This window comes from Solanum stenotomum, chromosome 5, assembly GCF_019186545.1.
Source record: "Solanum stenotomum isolate F172 chromosome 5, ASM1918654v1, whole genome shotgun sequence".
NCBI classification, from domain to species: Eukaryota; Viridiplantae; Streptophyta; class Magnoliopsida; order Solanales; family Solanaceae; genus Solanum; species Solanum stenotomum.
The window spans coordinates 9,875,358-9,899,334 of record NC_064286.1 but is presented as its reverse complement, the minus strand read 5'-3'; the positions used below and the strand labels follow the sequence as shown (position 1 = coordinate 9,899,334).

The window sequence follows — 23,977 nt, the reverse complement described above, 5'->3', positions numbered from 1 at the left end:
CTTCCAGAAAAGCTTGCATCTTCACAAACCAGATTTGGTAATTTTCACCGGTGAAAGTGAATGGTGGATTTAAAGGTAGGTTGTTGGATGCCATTTGTGTTGTAGATTAAAACTTTTTGGTCCTATAAGATCAACTAGAGGCTCTGATGCCATTGTTAGAACAAAAATACTCAAGAAACTGATTTGAAGAATAAAAATAGAGTGAACTTATGAAATTTCAGCTATGTATTAATTTGCATAAGATTTGAATTTATACAAGGAAAAACCTAACCATTTCCTATCTAGTAGCCACTTACAAAGTGGATGTTAAAACTAAATAAGAACATGTGTCACTAACAACCATAAAAGGGTCCACTAACAACCATTAAAGGGGCCACTAACTTTAGAAAGTTGAGCAACTAAAGTTCACTAAGTCTAGCTAGAACATAGGAAGCACTAAACTGAAATAAGTAAAACACAGTAAAAATAATAAGCTGGAAAAAATGCCAATTGTCTAACAGGCTGGTTGTCCTTTAACACGACGATCTCTCACTAGTGTTTTGTTCTCTTAGGAAATTCACCAATATCTTGGAAGACTAAGAAGCAATAAACGGTGTCCAGGTCATCTTCAGAAGATGAATACAAATCTATGGCCACCACAACTTGTGAATTAAAGTGGCTAAAGAAAATTTTGTCCAGTCTAGGGGTGACACATCCTACTCCAATAAGACTATATTGTGATAGTCAGTCAGCGCTACATATAGCAAAGAATCTAGTATTTCATGAAAGGACGAAACATATAGAAATAGATTGTCATTTTCTCCGAGACGAGATAACGAAAGGACAACATTCATCCAACATATGTTTCCTCTAAAGTGCAGCTCGCTGATATTTTTACAAAAGCATTGGGAAAGCATTAGTTTGACTACCTTCTTTGCAAGTTGGGCATTCAAAATCTTCACGCACCAACTTGAGGAGGGTATTAAGCAAAGATCTATGTAAATATAGTAACTTTAGATTGTGTATCTAATTTGTGAGAGATGTAATATTCTATGAGATATTATATGATATATTATAGGAATAAGATATTCTCGGAATATCTTTAGGAAAGATTTTAGGAGTAGGAGACTCAATCTCATGTATATATATTCTACTTTTCTGGAATGAGAAAGCAAGTCAGATTCTTCAAACACTATTCACTATTTTTATACTTTTATTTCCCTGTCATTACTCTATGTTGGAAGCTCTTGTACATATCTATATTAGGTCCTTGAAAAATGTTGGATATATTGAAAATAAATATGATTTTAGTTGTTCGGTTTAGATACTATTACTATGAATGAAATTCTTTCTGAAATTATCTTTTGAAAAAGAGATGGAAGGTAAGGATTCTCCAATCGAATTAGAACCAAGTAAGTATCTGCATGATTTCGTAAATTGGGTTATGACAATTGGTATTGGAGTACTAGATTAGCAATCTCTCAACTACAAGAGCAAGACAAGATTTGCATACTACAAGACAAGATCATATTACTTTAAATTTCGTTGGGCTAAACAATTTTTTGTTTCAAGGTTATCGTTTTTGCTCGCAGATTGACAAGTTCTTCTCTTTTAGGGTGTGATTCCATATGCGTATTTTTTTTTGTGCTATGAAAGGAACGATGTGATTGTTTTTGTTTGTTACATCGAGAATGACATAGTTGTAAATATAAGTAACAATACTATATCATTAACCGTTTTTCAGAATATGAAAGCACGTCTTGTCAAGTATGAATAGATGATCTACTTTTGTTATATTAGTACTAAATTAATGACATTTGACCATTTTGAATTTACAGAATCTGCATATTACAAGACTATCATGTTACTTTAAATTTCATTATGCTAAACAATTTTTTGTTTCAAGATTATATTTTTGTTCGCAAATTGGTAAGTTCTCTTTTAGGGTGTGATTTTTATATTGCGTAGTGCGTATTTTTTGTCTGTTATGAAAGGAACGATGTGATTGTTTAGCTTGTACATCGAGAAGGACATGTTTGTAAATATAAATAATGATACTATCATTGCCTGTTTTCAAAATATGAAAGTGTGTCGATGTCAAGTATGAATGGATGATCTACTTTTGTTATATTAGTACTAAACTGATTTTGCGTTCGATCATTTTGAAGTTTATAATTTGCTCATAATTGTTCACAATTTTCAAGTTTAAGAGAGTTGTAACTTGTATTCTAAATTTTGTAGCTAATAATTAACATGATTATGTTAAAGATAGCGATACCCCTCTCAACGATCTTCAAATTTTGAGTTCACCTCTATTCAAAATGATAGGTGGTATTATAACACTATCCTACCCCATGTGTTCATTTTTGTTCATGATGCTAACCATCATTTGAGTATGACAAAACTTTCAGGAGAGATGTATATTACTTTATTTTTGGCAGTATTGAGCAAATATAAGAGTTAAATTATGAACCCTCTATTGTCAAAAAAACATTAGGGACTTCCATTAGCATGGCTATTATCCAAAATTTCAGATAGTATACTTCCTCCAGTGTATTTGAGACAAAATAAATAACCCCACCAGAACAGAACTCACAACTCATCCTGATGGCAAAGTCACCATTTCAACGAAGCTACGAACAATTAAAACTCTTATCATACCGACGAAAAATCATCACAGATTTGATCTGCACTTCTCTTATCAGGAAATCAATGTTTTCGGGTGGAGAATGTTCAGAGATCTAATCTGCATTTCTGATCAAGTAATCAATTACAAGAACACTGCTGTTAAACGTGAAAATCAGCATCATTTTTATGTTACAGAATATTAATTTCACATAGATATCTAAAAATCATGAAATGGACATATCAACGTAGTACGAAATGCCAGCCTTTGCTTCAATCCACAAGTTGTTCGCCTGCTCAGACTCTTCATATTCTTGTGGTGTTGCTCTGTGTAATACGAGTAGATGCAAAGGTCCAGTCCAATGTAGTTAAAGCCGGTTAATCAGTTGATATCGTGAGGCACTGTATATTTTGTTACAAAGAACGAAACTTATGTTCGGTATGCACATCATGATTATTCTTGGGCATCAAGGTCAGGCTTCGATGGGTATTCAAGACCGTGAAGAGCAGGTATCCGTCTTAAATCTTCTTCAGAGTAAGCAGGAATGAACCAATACCGTTTGTCCAAACCAAACACCTGAATCATATAATACAACCTTAGAATGGTAAACTGAAAGGGATCTAACATTTTTTATGAAAATAACACAGATCTAACACAACTTGTAACATGACATAGGCAAGACAAGCAAAGGTAATTAGCTGTCCTATTCAAAACTAGTTTTTGCAGTCCAATCCAAATGGTGCCCTGATAAGTTTTCTCAAGACAAGTAAACTTGAGAAAGTACTCCAAGTTTATTGGGTAGTCCAGTCCGACACTGGGTCTAATACAGCAGCGTATTAACCAGTAAAATATAACTGAAAAATGACAGGCATGTGATAGCTTTCTCATGTTTATTCATTTAAATAACCAAAATAGCAAAAGGTAACACCAAAGCTGTACTCTTTTTAAGATAAAAACTTCCAGTTAATGGCAGATCAGGCACGAGAATTTCAGGACTGTCTTTTCCTTGTATTTCTGTGTGAAGTTTGATTTGATATTCTATTCCTTGATTAGGTTCTTTGTAAAGCTTGTATCAGTAAAGAACCAAACACAGCATACTAGAATGTTGGCTTAGAGAATTTTTTGATGTTGCTGGTAGACATGATGAGACCCCACATGGATTCTGAGAATAAAGTTACAACACTGCGGGAACAAGGGCATTGAAAATGAAGTAACATAGGAATTGGTGTTAAACAGCGTGGGGTAAGAGCTTTGGGAACACAAGGGAGAGTAGACAGTAGAGGAGCATCATCGGAGAATAGAAATGGTCTACAAATATGACACACTTGTATAGATCTAACCAGTACATTTAGTATGTTCAGTGTAATTACGAAGGATTCATACAAAAAGTTGCCCTACAATGTCACATTGTTTCGACAGAAGAGTAAATTGTAACACAGAAATCTGAAGGACTGCATTAAGTTGCAAAATGGCTGGTTGTGATCTGTTGGAAGTGAAATTAAAGAGTAGAGAATCAGTGAGGTAGTAGCTGAATATCTTCAGTATATGCTGTAGGGCTTTGCTTGTGTATTTATCATATGAAGGTAATACCAAGGTTTTGAAAACCTCATTTGTTACTATGGAAAACCCTGTTATCAGATTAAGAGCCTCGTTAAATAGAAAAGAATGTCGAATACTTCGTTCTGTAACATCCCCTCCAAACTGAATAAGCATTAAGAAAAAAATAATGTTTTAGTAAAACCGAAGCACCAAGACCATGTGATTTGCTAACTTTTACTTTAAATAAGCCAAAACATATTTCACCTCAATACAAGGCCTACTCAAGATGTTTCACATAATCATCGAAATTACCTACTCGAATAGTTAAAATACTAAAAACTAAGTAAGAAAATATGGACTAAAAATTGTCTTCCCGTGTTCTCCAAAAAAATAAAATTAAAACTGAAGATGAAAAAAACAAAAAAACAAATGCATTATTACTTGCCCTCTTCGCGAGTAAATGGCCAAAAACATACCTCAATTATACCCAACCCTTAAGCTACATCCTTGCCCAATCACAATAAACAAAAAGCATCCCCCTAAACTATCCCAAAACTTACAAATTACATCCCTCCGTTAGTTTTATGTAAAGAAATAACAGGTTCAACCAGAAGCACATGACTACCCCACAAATCCAACACTTCTGTCACCTTCCCTATGGTATGCCATTTGGGACAGGGAAGCTGGAGCTAACGCTAAAAAGACTCAGCACATGCCTTAACCTTAATATCAAATCAATACATTGTTGTTCAGTTGTAGAAACAAAACACTAACACAAAAATATTCTTGCCAAAAATGATAAGGATATCTATACTTTTGTTTTTGGATGAAGTTCTATACCTTTGTTATTTTCAACATCTGAATAATTGGTTTATTAGTAAACTTTTAAATCGTTTTATGAATTCCAAGAGAGTAACTATTGATAATATATAGAACTCTTCAAGTTATAAAGGTAAAAGACGAATTATGTATCTCATTTCATTTACAAACGAGGTAAACTATTAATTATAAAAAACTTTACAAGATAGGGGTAAAGCTACATACACAACACCCTTCTCATACCTACTTGTAAAATTATATACGATATATTGTTATTGTTGTAAAAGACAAATTATGTATCCCATTAACCCACAATATTATATTTACTTGATCTAAACATTAAAATTGAAATAATATAAATGAGAAAAGCTATATAAAAATATTTCTATTTTAAAGAGAAGAAGCTATTTTTCATGTTAATCTGCACATCTCTTAAATTAATCTCACCAAATATGTATTCCTTATAGCAATATTAGTGCTATTCAAAAGACATGTATGGACGGAGTAGTGAGAAATGATCAAGGAGATTTTTCAATGGCCTTTTTTAGCTAAATATTTCAGTAATAATCATGTTGACATATTAGGTGCTATAATTCTGGGAGTAGATGGTGTTGCTAAATATACCACAAATTACAATTGAATAAAATAAACAAAAATGAATAAATTAATATTCAGGTTGAGGCAAACTCGCTCTCTTTAAGAAGATTCAGGCCCACTGCGTTATAATCTACACCGATCAAGTTGTACAACTGTTGACTTATGTAACACCTCGCATTTCGAACCCATGATTACTCGTTAATTGGCATAGACAAACCAGCCCAAAAATTTTCAGTACCAGTTCCCCCGAGTTGGTTCACGAGTCGTGAACACAATCATGGGATTAACTCTAAGTCAACTCAGTTCCCACGACTAATAGTACGAGTCCTGAACCACGACCACGATTCGTACCATCAGTCATGAAAACATTCAGAGGCTTCCATAAATTTATCAGTTCCCACGACTAACAATACGAGTCGTGAGCCAGGCCCGCGATTCGTACCATCAGCCATGGTTAGGTCCTAAGACTGCCAGCTCCCACGACTGACCGTACAAGTCATGAACTAGGTCTAGGATTTGTACTATCAATCGTGAAAATATTTAGAGACCCCAAATACACCAAGGTTCCCACGATTGACAGTACGAGTCATGAACCTGGTTCGCAATTCGTACTGTCAGACCACGAGTCGAGGAGTAACTCGTGGGAACCTGCCAGAAATTTCAAAACTCACTTTGAGGGGTATTTTTGTCCTTTCTTTATCTTCCTATGCCTAGACCACAATGTTTTGGGCTACTCTAAGTGGGGGAAAAGGGGAGTTAGTCGATTAAACCTCCTCACTTACGCCTATCACTCAGAAAAAGCAGAATCACTTACACTCTAAGTCCTCTCAAGCAAGAAACTAGGGTTCTTTGTCTTCAAACTTCAGTTCAAGAATTCCATTAGGTGTTTCCATTCCAAGTATGTGGGATTTCATCAATGGATATCCTTTCAACCATTGAGTCCCAAAGAAACCTTCGTATTTCAGTAATTAAAATTCTATGAAAACCTAGGGTTCGTAAGATTGGCATGGATTTCAATGTATTTCAGTTCTCTTCGTTATTGGTTGAAAAATACATGTCTCTCCATAACTTGCAGTATTTTACTTGAAGTATATTTTCATAAACCCTCAAAATACAAATATTTCATGCCTCCGAATTGTGTTGTTTTCAATTGCATATTTCCTTCATAATACAGGAATTGTCATGATTAGCTTTATACTCAATTTATCAGTTCCTCATGCTTAGAGATGCTTTTAGATAGTGCTTATCAGTTATTAACAAATTTTCAATATTTATGAGTTATTTAGTATTATTAGTATTTTCATATTGTAAGCATAAAGCCAATTGGGGGTATTACTTAGCACAAAGCAGACATAGGTTTTTAGAGTCACCCATCAGTTAGGACTGAGACCTTTAGTAGCAATTCCTAAGCCCCAGAACTATGTGGCACCGTAGGTTTTTAAGGGTCACCCATCAGACCAGGACTAACACCTTAGTCCATTTTGGACATCAACTTAGTGGATCCACGTTAGACAGTATTCATACCCTGGCAAGGTACAAAGCGCTCCCAGCTGGGTCCAGGTTGGACTCCATTTAGATCAAACGAAGTATATCAATTATTAGTATCTCCCACAGTTCACTCTCACATTATTGCATTGACCTTGCATTAATTTATTTCAATTCAGTACTTATTAGTTGCATGTTGATTTACTTGGTCATTGCATCAGTTCATATATTTTAGTTCAACATTTTAGATTTATCATGTTAAGTTTACAAGACTTGTGATGCATGCATCACATACTCAGTACATTCAAAGTATTGACCACATACCTCTCTACGCCATATTGTTTTATAATATATAGGTTCAAATGCTCAACATCCTACTCGCGGTTAGTACTACTTTTGATCAGCTCAATAGCAGTATTGGTGAGCCCTCATCTTCCAAGGACAATTCTCTATCTTATTTTCGTTATTTAGTAGACAATTAGAGTTAGTTGGGGGGGCTTGCCCCAGCAACTCATCTTAGTAGAGGCTATCAAACAATCAAAGAGCAGTATCAACTTTATGATTTGTTCAGATATTCTACACTTATCCATTTAGTGTTTTGGATTGATATGTCCCTTTTGGATTCAGTTTCTACATAAGTTATTTCCAGTGATTATTTATATGAATCTTAATGTCATGACAGACCATGGGTTAGCTTGGGGTCACTTGTGGCTTTAAAAATTATGTTACGACTAAGGGATAGTCTCGGGTCGTGACAACTTATCCCCTTTAGGATGCAACAACCCAACAACGTCGTATACAGTATAACTCAAACAAGTCTAAATTAGTTGAACTGTTGTAGAGTCCAAAGCTCCATCAAAAGAACAACTTCCTTATACGTAAAATTACTCTCTTTTGTATAGTGAGTAAGTTGGAGAGAATTTTGCCATGAATATTATTCACTTTTTCCCAAAATATAATTTCACTTTATTTGAAAAATAGTGTTTGGCCATGAAAAATTCCAAATACAACTTGAAGTTGTATTTGAAATTTGTTAAACAACAAAAACCTTGTTTTCACTTTTACTTTTTTCATTTTTGAATTTAGTTTTTTCAAAAAAATCCTAAAAAAATTCATAAAATAACATCATTTAAATTATATTCCATATTCAAATAATATTTATATTTAATACATTTAAATTCTAAATATTAACAGCAAAAACTATGGCCAAACATAACTCAAACAACAACAACATACCCAGTGAAATCCCACTAGGTGGGGTCTGGGGAGGGTAGAGTGTACGCAGACCTTGCCACTACCTCGTGGAGGTAGAGAGGCTGTTTCCGAAAGACCCTCAGCTCAAGTACATCAAATCCAAGTTAAAGGCGAGGAAAACAGTGTATAAAACATACCATCCAATAAGAAAGTTGCCAAACATAACTCCAACTTCAAAATTTTCAAATAAAGTGATTTTTTTTTTGTTTTCATGGTCAAACGCCTAGAATATTTTTCTTTCATTCAACTCTCTTTCACTACACTAACTTCAAAATATAAACACAATATAATACTTCTCATCCACTTCTCATATTTTTCATATATCAAAATACAAAGAAGAAACATCCTTTATACATGTGTGGATTTCTTGCACAAGTAAATGTCAAGAAAGTGGATAGTTATTTGAGGTGTAGTGGGGTAATTAGTAGGATATAATGTGGAGAACATGTCATAGTGGTTACATGAGTTACAAAGAATAATGACACCTATGTTGCTCAGACTCTTCAAAAATTTCAACGGGTGCATGTCGGATTCGCCAAAAGTAGTGCATTTTTTGGAGAGTATGACACGGGTGCAGCATCAAAAGTGAAGAGTCCGCGCAACTAAGAATGACACCACTTTTTCCACTTTATGCCGACTAACTATCATGCACTTCAATATTTTTATTTAACATTAAAATGTACATAAACACCAATATTCCCCCACTCATTTTAACCGTCAAATAAAAATATTAACGTGCATAATAATCAATGGGTATATAGTGGAGAAAGTGGTGTCATTATTCTTTGTAACTCATGTAACCACTATGAAATGTTCTCCACATTATATCCTACTAATTACCCCACTACACCTCAAATAACTATCCATTTTCCATAAACACCAACAGTAGATTTATCCAAAATGGCTTTTCTAAAATTCACGTTGAACTTGACTCTCTAGTGATAACTAATATGCTGATCAAAGAAGACTCTTGCAACTTGAAACTCGAGCACATTGTTTGAAAGCTACCTCAAACACTTTAACAGGGGCTAAGGTTCTTTTCACTTACTGCTAGAGATAAGCTAATCAGGTTACTGATTTTTTTCGCCAAGATGGCTGTTACAAGTGGCAATAGGGGCTTATGTCTTCTCAGAGAAGCAAATGATCTGCTTCAACTTGATAAATGGAAATTACCCACCTCTCAAAGGAGATTTGAAAAATATAAAAAATTTATTAGTCAATGTATTTCTGGGTCTGTACAGGAAGAAATTCTATATGGGCTATTTCCTTCCTTCAATCTAACTTTTGTAGACTTGAGGCAAGGTTTCATGTTCCCCTCTAGTCATGGTAAGTTCTTTGCCTATTAATATAACACAGTAGGGGTCAAGCCAAACTCCCACACCTTAAGCTCACAACCTAAGGTGATGACTTATAAAAAAATATGTTGTCTTTTTCTTTTCTCAGATCATTTTATTAACGTCTAGTGAAACATGAAAAAATGTTTTTACATGACACTCTAAAAGAAAAGGAAAATATAAATCCTATATATATTATATACGCAGGACTAGAATATTTATCTTCCACTTCTTCCTGTCTATATTTTTTTTTTTTTGATAACCGAGAAATCCGTTTGTGACCCGCCCTTTGGACCAATCACAGCCTTCTTAACTTGGTGGATAATGGGCCCGCCCCTCTACTCCTGTCTATATTTTTCCAAATGATAACAGTGAAAGAAACGTCAATAACTAGCTAGCTTATGTTTCCGCTCCTTGCTGAAGAAGCGAAGGAGAGGAGACAATAATGGTAGATTTGTAGGGATAAGTCACATGCAAAGGCACATTTTCTGTTAGTTTTTCACAGACAACTAAGAGAGGTATGTAACTTGAAACTTGTAAAACTTCTAGGATAGTTCAAGATGCTATTTATTCATTATTACAATACAATATAAGGATATTTTTAAGTTTGGGTTATAGTTAAGGGATGTTTTTGGTCATTTACTCCCCCCCTTCACCCTATTCTACTGGCCTAGTTACTTTTCAAGTTTTATTATTCAAGCAAAAAGAATATTGCTTACGACCTATTTCATTTCTTATACGATTTTCATGATATTTCATACAAAAGTGGTTTTATTTGTGTTGTTCCTGTAGTTCTAAAGAAAAATATTTACTTTAAAAAGAAGTAGACTAATAATCAATGTTAAACCAAATCAAGTATACCGGATAAAGTCATATAGAAAGTGAAAAAGATATAACGGTAAGGAGGTAGTGAGGTAGCAAACACATCATTCTGTTAGAACATTTCCTACCGACCATTTCTCATTTTATTTATTTCATAAAATAACTGCAAACACTGTATTGAAGTGGCATCTAATATGAAGGTTTAATGTATGCTTCTTATATCATGAAGAGGATGAAAGCATATATCAAGACCAAAAAAAGGGTAAAACTAGAAAGTAAAGATAAAGCAACAGAAATTGCAAATTTCTTTCTACCCACTATACAACGATTATATTTCAATCATGAAACTACATTAGTCAATTAATCATTGCTATGAGATGTACGTAATGTTTCATAAACGCGCCTGATATCAAGGTCCTATGTACATGGCATATCGTTTCCACACTGGTTTGCACTACTCCACCATCTGTAAATGAAGCTTCCTTGTTTCCCCATTCTCTACTACCATGAAGTTTAGGTTCTTCAATAATCTTTTATTTTACCATGGGCATTTAAATTAGCTTCCAAGTGTTTATATCTCAGAATAAACATTGAGTGCCAGTTGCAATTGGAAGTTCTCTTTTATATCTAATGTTTTTTGTTGTGTCACATTCAAACCATAACTTCCAAATCAACTCCATAAATCTGGTACTTATTATAATATTCATACCTAAGAATTTAGATCAGAGCGCAGCATTACTTAGAGAAGCATCTATCTTTTCTTTCATACTGAGAGCAACCTACCATCAGAAATAAATAATAAATAAGCCAATCTTGTGCAGTCATCTAACCTGTTCAAAGTTCCTCTTCCGACCAAGATCATAACGCCATTTAGGACTGGTCTTCTTCTCATATGCCTGAAAGTATGACAAGCCATTAAATGTGCGCAAAAAAAGAAAGATACTTTTCCAAATCAAAGACCAAGAGAGAAAGGTTCTATAAACTGGTTTTGCCTCAAGACTAAAGAGCTGTTTGCACAGTACAAAAGATGTTTCAGATCACTAGGCGTTCCATAGAAAGGAAAACACTTTACCATTCAACTTAAGGAATAAGAAAAATGGAGTACCTCAATGGTCGTGGTATTACCAGACACCAACGATATGTGCATAATCAGAAATCCCAAAACACTCAAAGCAAAAGCAAGGTTCAAGACTGCGATGCACAAGAAATGTAGAAAAATTAAGAAAACCAGTGTCTTCATAAAGAAATCACAGGTAGCAAGTTCACGAAGACAATCCCCAGACCATACCAAAAGCAAGGAAAGTAGTCGCAAGAGTGCCCGGAGTCCCAGGTATCTCTCCATCACTGAAGAATGCAATAAATTGTGGCAGTAATGATAAAGTGACAACAGTGGTCTCAAGGAATGTATAGAACTGCAGTAAGAGAAGGTTTTAATTAGTTGAGAAACAGTCGGTCATTAAAATACAGCAATGCGACGAAAATACCAGGACAATTGTTGTTAAGTATTCATGCATGCATAATGATGCATACAAACATCAATTGACAGGCACCAACAAGGAGGAAGAACATGGAAAAAGAAAATTCTCAATATGAACTATCACTTGCAATACTCTAAGGAAACTGCATTCCACTCTCACAGAAATAGCCAGATGAATTTTGGAAAATGATAAAATCATATAGGAAACAATATTAGAATAAGTTCCTTACAAACAATAATCACTATGGTCGTTCAGATACTGTATGCAGGGATAGTGCTAATATCGCAGTTGCTTAATATTGGTACTTGCATGACTAGCAGCATGTCATTCAAGAAACTCCTACTATAATTGTACACGGTGGCGAAGCCACAGTACTAGCTATAGCTCCGTATAACCTGTAGCTTTGACTCAAACCCTGTATTTTGAGTTAAAAATTCATTTAGTATGTATAAATAATTTATTCAGAACCTAGCAAGCAAAATAAAATGTGGTCTAGAACGCATAAACTAAAAACATTGGCTGTCTCTGATTGTACATAGGAGATAATGATGGTTTGCAAAGGTCTCATGGGTGGATATGATTTCTAAGGCAACAGAACCATGTGTGACACTCATCCCCCAAAAATATCAAAAGAACTGACAAAAAAAAAAAAACAATATACTAAGACAAAGACTGTGATATATATGAACATCAAAATCACTCCACTTGACATATAAGCAATAACATAGGAGACTTTTATTTTTTTGAAATTAATAACATAGGAGACTTTTAAGACAACAACAACAACATACCCACTGAAGAGACTATTTCGTCGAAAAACATAAATATAATGTTGCTCTCACCATTTAAATTTATGTGTTTACTTTCCTATTTAGTATGTTACAAACAGAATGTTATCTTTTGATGACCAAAAAAAAAAGAATGTTATTATTCAACATTTAGGAAGTTTTCCATTCCTGTTACAAACAGAATGTTATCTTTTGATGACCAAAAAAAAAAGAATGTTATTATTCAACATTTAGGAAGTTTTCCATTCCAACATTCTCATTTTATCCTTAACGACAATCCCTCATAAGAATGACATGGGATGTTTAAGGGCACTGGAAGGGTACTTTTTTGGCATGTTTTATACACCTTTACTCGTCTCAAACCACAAGATTCAAAAGCCATGCTTACATTCTTAAACTTTATAACCAATTAAAACTATGACTCATAAAATGAGGAGGAAATATATTTATATAGGCATAGGTTGCTTACGTATCCTTCGAAGAATATAATAGAGCTAATAGGGAAGCTAATAGGGCCATAACTTGTGGGGAAGCCCAAATGGAGATGGCTTGTACCAGAAGCTAGGGACACGAGAAGAGGAGAAAGAAACGTACAAATTAGCACGCATGAGAGAACAAGAAGAACTTAAACGGTTAAACTAGGTGAAGTGTATTAAAAATGATTCTCAACAAGTTTTGACGAGAGATAATGAGATCACGGAGAAGAGAAGAGACTATGGTCAACCCTTCGGGGTGGCCCAGTGGTTTAGGCTTGGGACTTCCATGTTGGAGGTCTCAAGTTCGAAACCCCTTGCCAGCGAAAGCAAGGGGTTTGCCTTCTGGGTCGAGCTCGTCATGCCGGGCTTGCCTAGTGCGGGTTACCTCTCCTATGTGGTTTGCGAGCTATTGCATAGGAGTGGGGGTTTTACTCTATGCGCACCCACAGGGTAGCGGCTGCGGATTTCCCTTGTCATCAAAACAAAAAAAAAAAAAAAAAAAAAAGAGACTATGGTCAATTGTTCAACTCAAATCACGAGGATAAGCTTAAAGATCTCCAAATATTTGTACACGATAAAGACTTCAGCTACGCTCTTAGAATTTTTTTAAGGCTTGTAGGTATCTTGGAGAGGTTGGAGAAGTATGACTTACCAAACTATTTAATGTTATACTAAAAAGTGGTAGAACGCTTGATGAGTAGAGGAAGAGTACCCTTATTCCAAAACATAAGAACAAAGAAGATTTTTAAAATTTTGTGAAGCATCGCGGCATTAAACTTATCAACAATAAGATGAAACTGCTGAAAAGAGTGATAGAGCATAGATCTAGGGACCCTACAAGTGTAACAGAAAACTGGATTGTATTTATACCAGATAGATCTACAACAGATGGTATTTCTTTTGTTAGGACTGATTAGCAGAAATTCGTGAGAAGAAAGATTTACACATGTTGTTCATTGCCTTATAGAAAGCATATGATTTAGTACTAACAAAAGTCATTTGGTGGGTGTTGGGGAAGAAGGGAACTTATATTAAATATATAAATCCCATAACGAATAATTATAAGAAGTCATCACTAGTGTGAGAGCAGTAGTACTAGGAAATAGAAAGGAGTTTTCAATTTTCACAACCATGAGTTAACATAGAGATCGACATTAAGCATGTACTTATTTACACTAGTTATAGATGAACTAACACAATACATTTTAATATCCCATTATGTATGTTAATTGCTTACAATAAAGTGCGAATTGATGAAACCAACGAAGTGTCATCAAAAGCTTGAGTGGTGGAGAAGCACTCTAGAGAGTAGGATAGATAAAAACCGCCTAAACTAGCCTTTGATTTCCAAAAAGACACTTAACATTTGTGGGGTTCCTAGTACACATCCCCCATCCGAATGACTTCTAAGTGGTGTTAGTATTCCCCTTTCTAGGGCAACCCAACCAATTTTAAGAAAGGAAGTGTTTGTCACGAACAGTCCTTGCTTGCCATGTGCAAATTTCATTAAAAAAAATTATTTTTCCTTCTTAGTTATACTTCCCTTATATTTTGTCCTCGGTCGGGGCCAGGGGTAAGAGAAAGGAGTGGTACGTGGGTTAAGGGGTCTCTTAGGCTGAGAGTAGGGTCTTGGAGCATAGGGTCACTGACGCGAAAATCCATAGAGCTAGTGAAGATTCCCAAGAAAAGGAAGATTGGCATTGCTTGTATCCAGGAAAGCTATCGTCATCTGTTGACGCTATAAATATGTTCAGAATCTAGCAGCCAATACTACTCAAAATTCAAGAATCATGATAACTTACCAGGAAGAGAAGGAAATACTTGTAGTTTAATGCTCCAACACAGTTGACAACCCACACACAATGATGGTCCATCTTTAGCACACACCTTCCACCTAAAACAGGGAAGCAGACAACTCAATCTCAAACGAAAAAACTTTAATCAAAATCATCATTTAGGTGAAAAAAAACAAGAACTCACAAACGGAACAGTGATGGCATCGAGGAGGTTTTAACTGGTTGCACTTTCTACAGAAACGTATTCTGGTATTCCCTGAGTCAGCTGGCGAAGCCCCGAATTCTGATGTGGTTAACGGATCAGCTTCCCCTCTTTCTTCATCCAACTCTGGTCTCCAATTTGGAGGCACACTACCAGGATCAGTAAAAACAACAGAAAAGTAGCACCACAGAAGCATCACCAACTGCAATCATCACAAATATGTACTTTTTAGCAACTTAATATAACTTCCAATCCATCCATAGTCCCACTCAGCTCTGACACAGAACTCGATAACAAGATGAATTTGAAGTCTCTCAAACTTTTCTTTCTAAAATCTCCAGTAATCTGTCTACTTAATATTGAAGCCATCATCCACATTATCCACAGGATTCGAAAAAAAACTACTTTCAATTTCCCAAGGTCCAACTTAACAAATTCCCTACAATTGTATGTTTGAACCGCCCATAAAAACCCAAATATAAATTTTCAAAAAATGGAAATACGTCAAACACAAATCATCAAATTTTATAAACAAACTACCAGAATTTGGGAGAAAATGAAATTACCAGACAATGGAATAATACAAGTACTGAAAGAGCGATGAGGGCATCGAGGAAACCACCACTACTGGCAAGGGAAGGACCATAGTTGGTTAAAACGACGGCGTAATAGGTAACTCCAACAACACCCAAAACCAAAAGGATCATGATCGAACCAAGCCCTCGCAAGGCAGTACAGAATCTGAACACGTTCCATGCCATTACAGCTCCCGATCTATACATAATATATCTTTAACAAAAATACACCCAAAATGGGTGTTTTGTATAACAAAAATGGTGTGAATTTTCTTGAGAAATTATTTAGGGTTTATGGATTCCAGGTATGTAAAGTTGAATCCATGGATGGATGATAGAGTGAAATAGTGAGGAAGAAGGAAAATTGAGATTATTGAAACCGAGTTAGATGACTTGTAGTGGTCAAAGTTGGGGAAATTTCAATACTAATTTAAGATAGAGGTCTATTAAGGCAATTTAATTTAATTAGATAAGATTAGAAGAAAGTACAATTTTCCAATTTTCATTGGTCATGGGTGATAACAAAAATCATCTAGAAGGTGTTATATTGGCTCTTGCATGTGCAAATAACCTACTCCAATAAAGATTTAATTATTAGTCAAAACTACTACATAATGATTTTTAGTTTCTAATTCTTCTACCTCTCCCAACCTCTTACATCTCTTATGTACTGCGTTTGCGCATCTATGTATCATTGTAACTAAAATTTAAATCGAAATTAAGATCTAAAAGAGCAAATAAAGAAATTAAGTTTTGTCGAATCTCTAAAGCATATAGGTCGTTATGCAATATTAAAGATCGACAACTACACAAGTCCATTTTTGTAAGTGCATATCCCTTTACCTCCAAGTTTTTCATTATTTTCTACATATATTCACTTTGATCCATGTGAGATTCGACAGAACTCCACAAATGTTTCTCGATCTCTATTCACATGGTCGGTGGCCTCTGAGTCTACAATCCACATAAAATACGATTCAGTTTGTAAAGCAGTGATAGAAACATATATATCACTTAGAGATGCAATTTGGAATGCCATACATGGCAGCTGTAGCACTTTATCTTATTCTCGTCTTTCTTCTCGAACAAATATTTTTCCTTCTTGGACTTTGGCATGTTCTTTTTCTTGGAGGATCTTCTCTAGTCTCCTTCCCTTTCTAACATTTTTGTAACTTTTCATATGCTTGAAGCTTGAAAATTTTGTATCGCTTGATATTGTCACATAGGCACTAGATATAGTTTTAGCATCACCAAGCCACTTGTCTTCAAGCTCAACATGATGGACAATATTAGATTTTTTTTTGATGTTATCATTATGGGTAGGGGTGTTCGTGGTTCGGTTTGGATCGTTTATTGGTTAAAACCAAAACCAAACCAGTTAGTCGATTTTTTAAATATCTAAAACCAAACCAAACGAAAAAAATAACTGTCGGTTTGGTTATTGATGGTTTGGTTAAGTTTTTCTGGGTTTTTCAGTTTGAAAGTAATAAATTTTTTCGGACATACGTATCTTGATAGACATAAACACCTAGTACATGAGCAATCCATTGTAAAGTTATTGTCGGTTCAATTAAGCAATTAAACAATACTAAAGTTATCATTACACGAACAAAGTAATTTAATTAAGAGAATGTGTAACTATCTTATGAAAGGTATGGTAGGTAAAGACTAAAGTAATGAATTTTGATGGACTTGGACTTATGATTGTAATAGATGGACTAAAATTTAAGTGTTGGACTTGAGAAAATGTAATAGATGGACTAAACTTTAAGTGTTGGACTTGAGAAAATGGTAAAGTTAAAGACTTAAGTTACTTAAAATTTAACAAAATATTTATATTTTATTTATGAATGATATATAAATAATTACTATAAAATTTATATATATAATTTATCGGTTCGATTTGGTTATTTTTGCAGTTATTTTTTAGTAAAACCAAAACCAAACCAAATAGTATCGATTTTTCAAAATTTAAAACCAAATCAAACCAAATATCGGTTTGGTTCGGATCGCGGTTCGATTTGGTCTTTTAACCATAACCATGAACAACCCTAATTATGGGTTTAAGTTAACCTTCAACTCTTTCAACTATTGAAAAAAATCGGATTACTGCCTTAACTTGTTGCTCATCAGAGAAAATATGATCAATATTTTTGAGTTGAGTAATCATGTTTGATATCATCCTAAGGTATAGTTTGATATTCTAATCATGATGCTTCTTGTAAGTATCAAATTTGATAGTCAGTTGTATAAGGCAGTCCCATATGTGCCCTCATATGTCTCTCGCAAGTGTGCCTACATGGCATGAGCAATCTCACATTCATGAATGAGGTCATCAAGACAGAAATTTACGATGATTCTACGTGCAGTAAAATCTTTCTTTTTTCACACTTTGTAAGTTTCAGAATCTTTTGTGTTCTATAGAGTTATTCTCTTTTGAATGACTTAAAACATGATTTATACCTTCAAGGAGCATTTTTCTCTTAGAATACATATCATATTAGGGGTGTGTATCGGTCGATTCGGTTCGGTTATAAGTATTATCGGTTCGGTTTATCGGTTTTCGGTTTTTAAATATACTAAACCGATAACCAAACCAATAAGATATTTGTTATCGGTTTTCGGTTTATCAATTTTAGGTCTTTAACGGTTCGGTTTTCGATTTAACCAATAAGAAAATGCTTTCAAAAACAAATATATAACTTATCCAATAATTTGACGCGATACGCATACATCGAAATAATCATTCCAAACGGGACAACAAGGACCAACTTGTTGTATTTTGGTCATCACAACAAAGACTTGGTCAATTTTCGATCACCGTAATATATAAAACAAGGTCCCCTTTATGCAATAAAGAGAATCAAATAAAACCAAATCATAGACAAAAGTCAAAATAGTAGCAAATGAGGCCATGCTTATGGTAACTAAATGAAGTTCTTACGTTATTTTTCTATAAAAAAAAACACAATCTGAATTCTTGACGTTAATCAAATTGCAGATATTTACAATCGTGCAAAAGCTAATATTAGTCAATTATAAACTAACTAAAGTAAATAAGTAATACTAAAAAGTAAAACCTAAAGGTTAAATAACTAAAAGTAGAGAGGAGAGTTAATTGTTAAGTAGTGCTAATTATTGCGTAGGGTTTTTATATTTTTAGTCTAATATACTACTAATTATATTAATATTTTTTGTTTAATATATTATATATATGTATAACTAAAAATTAAAATAGTAAATTATTATATTCTTAATGGGTTATCGGTTAACCCAATAACCCAATATTAAAAACCAATAACGAACCAATAACCCAATAATTTTTTTTTGTAAAACCATTAAATAACCGTTAACCCAATAACCCAATAACAATAAACCAATAACACTTTTTTCGGTTCGGTTTTTGCACACCCCTATATCATATTGTATGACTTCAGATGTCGTAATTGTTACCATTCAAATTTTCACGATTGTAAAAGTCAACAATTATACTTTTCAAAGTCATGCTTGTTAATAAGAGACAATTACGCAAGCAAATTCATTAATTATGCATGTGAATTACTCAGTTAAGCAAACCAATTCACATAAAGGTTTCACATTTAGTGTAAAATTGAAAGGTTACATAAGTTTTAAATTCACCAAAAGGTTTGACATTTAGTGTTAAGATATTTTATATAGCTCCAGCCACAAAATTAGCAAGCTTATCCATGGGAGAAAAACGAGAAAACTTAGACCTAGGATTTATCAAACTTTATTTGGGTCTAGGATAAGTCTTTAAAAACCTATATTTCTTGATTTTGGTTATTATTTCTCTTTTTTTTTTCCCACTTGTCTTTCAGAGTCATTGTGAATTTCCAAATTGGCTCATTAGGATCATACTCGTGATAAATGCAAGCTAATTGATTCTTTCAATAATTTGGTAAGGATCTGTTTAATATATCCAAAGATTCTTTGTCATGACTTCAATCCATCGTGAGCAACACCCACACTAACCCACGTGGGAGGACCAACTAATTACTATCATAATTTCAAAAATCAAATTTTCAATAAAACAAAAGTCATAGTCATCAACACTGTGGAATTAACCCCTAGAAACTGAAAATCGTGTAGTTGTTTAGAATAAGGGGATTCAACCTTAATGTCGAGACCCCGACGTAGTGAGTGACACCAACACTAAACCACATGATGGGAGAACCAATGACTAACTTGAAACCAACCCAACACCATTTAAATAAGAAAAGTTCATCATATAAATCAATGAGAACAGTTTAGACAACTAAGAATTGAGTCTCCATAAACTCAACTCCATAGTTCAAAAACATTTAATGAGAAATAACCTCTAAAAACTAAAAGTCACCATACCAAAACTCTAAATAGTTAACTGGGAATGTAACCCCAAACCTAAGCATAAACTAAAGTTTACAAGTCAGTGTCTGAGCAAATGGATAAGAATATGTAGAAGAATCCATGGTAGATTCAAAGTCAAGTATCTCTCAACTTAAGTCTTGGATCAGGCGCTGGAAGATGTCATGTGCTCAACAAGGAAAAGAACAGGTGCAATATCAGTACACAAACCATAATGTACACTGGTAAGATCACATGGCCAGTCCAAGATATGGATATAGACAGTTTACTACGATGCAATAACATAAAATAATGCATATAACAACAAGTAACAAACCACATAGACTCTCAATCACATATCGTGAGATAATAATACCTGGATGCATGTCCCACATGATCACAAATCTAAATGCACGGTTCTCTCATGGAACCATAATTATATACATGGTGCCCTCACAAAACCCAAACCCAAAATTTTAGTGTATCGGCGTGGTACTCGGTCCATCCATAGTTAGTGTACCATCATGGTACCTGAGCCATATGCAGTAAGTGTACTGACAGCGGCGGATCTAGGATTTTAAGGTTGTGGGTGCTCTGAAAGTAGCGGAGTCAAAAATATAAAAAATACATGTTAACAATGAGATTTGAACTCTGAACGATTTTAAGGTTGTAGGTGCTCTAAAAGTAGCAAAGTCAAAAATATAAAAAATACGTGTTAACAATGAGATTCGAACTTTGGTTCAACAACACTAAAAAGAGTCTTAAGCACCCACCCAAGAGCCAATGGGCCAATCAGATCATTTATTCATTAGGTGCTCTATGTTAATTTTATACAAATACCTCTTAATTTCTACATAGATATATATATTCCGAGACGAGGCTAATGGGTATTCGAGCACCCAACGGACTTCATGTGGGTCTGCCCCTGCTGGCGTGGTACCCGAGACAACTAACAATCATGCACAATCACATAGAAAAATGAACAAAACCACTTGAAACCATAAGTTTATTGCATGAGATTACCTACATGATGGCATATCATATTTCTCCCTATCATGCATTGCATAAATGATACTACAAAGCAATAAACATGCATACATACATAAACCAAAAATATACATCCATCACCTACCTCAAATCAAGCCTCTTGAAAACTCTAAATAACTTGAGATTTCCCTTTGCGAAGTGCCTTGGCTTGTTCTTAATATAAAACAAACAATATAAACAACAATCAATCACTAATGACCTATTAATTAACTCAAATCATCAACAAATCCTAACTCCATGCCAAAATATGATCATCTTCCCCAACTTAGGGATTTTTCCACCATGGAATCATGTCAAAACCTCCCCTCAATGGAAATAACCTAGCATGTAAGGCTTAAGAACCAATGCATAAGGTTGGGGAGTCATTTTTTTTACCTTTACCGATGAATTCCATGGAAAAACAAGTGTAAATTGCCCAAATTGGCCCCTCCCAAGTCCAACAATTCAAAGTGCAGAAAATAGGGGTTTTGGGGTTGTTTCTATAATAAATCTCGTTTTGGCCCACTATAGCGGTGCCACTATAGTGGAACTTACCCTGTCATAGCGGTCTGCACACTCTTCTATAGAGGGACACCTCTTGCTATAGCGGAATCGATGAAAGTTTAGGAACTCAAACTCCAGAAAAAGGTATTTTTACAGCAGAAACTCTTCCCTAGATATCTCGACACATACCATTAACGCCAAGATCCATTCCGAGAGTTAGACTTATCCAAATTCAATTATGAAAGGCCTTATAGACTCCTTAATGGATTGGATACAAGACTATATCAACCAAACCTCAAAGTCATACCCTACCCATTCCTGGATTACCCTAGACGTCACCTAGCCTATATTTTATCTAAGGCTGGGCTAGCCAAAAAAAATTAAGTCACTACCCGGAAAGTTTTCTTGCCAAAATTCTTTCGCTATTGGCTTACTTATAATGACCAAATCAGATCATTCCAATAGATACCAATTCAGCCATCATTCATCCCTGAGTGATCAAATAAGGAATATTGGGCTAAAGTAGAAAAAAGGGTAGTACTTGAATTTTCAAACAAGTGAGGGCTTGTCCCGCATGTCCCTTTCTATCTTCTAAGTAGCTTCCTCCACCGAACGATGTTTCCACCGAACCTTTACTGATTTGATCTCCTTTGTCCTCAGCTTCTGGACATGCCAATCAAGAACCACAATCAATTCCTCTTCATACTACGGTCCTTGTCCAATATTATTGTGTCCCATTTAATGATGTAATCCCCATCCATATTATACTTATTTAGCATAGGAACATGAAATACTTGATGAACCCACACAGGTTGGGCGGCAATGTTTACTTGTAAGCCACTGGTCCCACACCTTCAAGAACCTCAAATGGATCAACATAACGAGGGCTAAGCTTACCCTTCTTACCAAACTGTATGACTCCCTTCATAGGTGACACCTTCAACAAAATTTGATCACCCACCTGAAAAGCCATGTCCTTAACATTGCAATGTGCTTACTCCTTCTACCTACGCTGGGCTACCAACAACTTAACTTGAATCTCCCTCACCCTTCTTAATCTTCCCTAACCAAATCCACACCCAATGGTTTCACATCCCCAACCTCAAACCAACCTATAGGAGATCTACATTCCCTCCCACAGAGTGCCTCAAATAGTGTTATATCAATGTTGGAGTGATAACTATTGTTGACATCCTGAAGGCACAACGTCGTGGTGACTTACAAAAATATAATCAATTAATTTAATTTTAAAAGAAAGAATTTAATGAATAAAAGAATAAATTTAAAAGGGAGTCTCCATCTAATTTTAGGAAAACTAGGAAACCAATTAATTAATTAATAAAGAAAGAAATGTCTAAGATACCAATAAATTCTAGGTAAGGGTTCAAGTGATTCGAAAGAGAAGGTTTTAGGCATCATTCAAAATCCACAAATGTGGGTCCCGACTGAATTTTTTTTAAAAAAAAATTGAGGAGGAGATAAAAACATTGTACAAGTATAATAAACATGTAATATACACAAGTCACAAAGTAAAATAATAATACAAGAAATGGTCTAGTGTTTGCCTAACGTCAATATATAATGAATCAAAAATATTGTTTGAACTTCTTTCGAATAGCTTCACTGGGAAGCAACTCTAGGTACCTCTAAAGACACTTAGTAAAAGTTTTAGTAATAAATAAATATGAATAAAATAAATGAATCAAATAATAACTTTTTTAAACAATCCATCTTATGAAAATGGAAGGCCTTGGAAATCGATGGTAATTTCTCCATCGACCAATTTTAACATATTTGAGATACTTCTAGAAGTAACCTTAGTTCGTTATTGTGGAAAGTTTTCCATTAACCGACATAGGCCGTGTGAGATATAACATGGAATTTGATGTCTATCCCACACCGAAAAGAGATGTCCTTACTTTCCAAGGTAAGAACCATAAACATCTAGCTTAAGTGGATCCACTAGCTAATGGTTATCTAAGACGACCTATGGTGGCACATAGTTATGGGATAGGGGGATTGCTATTAGAAACACGGCCTCAACTACGGGAGAGCCTCCATCTCGATATCCACTCGGTGCTAAGCATAAATCCCACGGAATAGTCATTAGTCATATTCATCTTATTATTTATGGAAAGGCACAATCAAGTAGCCAATCCAAGCTAGAGTTCATTAGAATAGCTCCAAAATCTTGATTAAAAGTTATGTTGAGAAAGTCTTTCAACCCTATGAATCCTTCATGTTAGAAAACCCCTGTCACATTCATGTTTTGATTAGTATGTAAGAAAGCCTTTTACAACAACAACAACAACCTCAATTCTTGACTCTCAAAG

The 23,977-nt window shown here is 34.6% G+C and overlaps 1 protein-coding gene across 1 annotated transcript; it reads right to left on the bottom strand.

Moving 5' to 3' along the window:
* Window positions 1–2,637: 2,637 nt before the first annotated feature.
* Window positions 2,638–16,180, bottom strand: LOC125865638 (probable protein S-acyltransferase 14). The gene is made up of 7 exons (XM_049545842.1): window positions 15,762–16,180; window positions 15,178–15,397; window positions 15,000–15,091; window positions 11,744–11,867; window positions 11,561–11,646; window positions 11,286–11,351; window positions 2,638–3,181 (listed from the first exon to the last, which is right to left on the bottom strand). Exons 1-7 carry the CDS (start codon window positions 15,975–15,977, stop codon window positions 3,059–3,061), a joined length of 927 nt encoding a protein of 308 aa, XP_049401799.1. The 5' UTR covers window positions 15,978–16,180; the 3' UTR covers window positions 2,638–3,058.
* Between the last annotated feature and the right edge of the window lie 7,797 nt (window positions 16,181–23,977).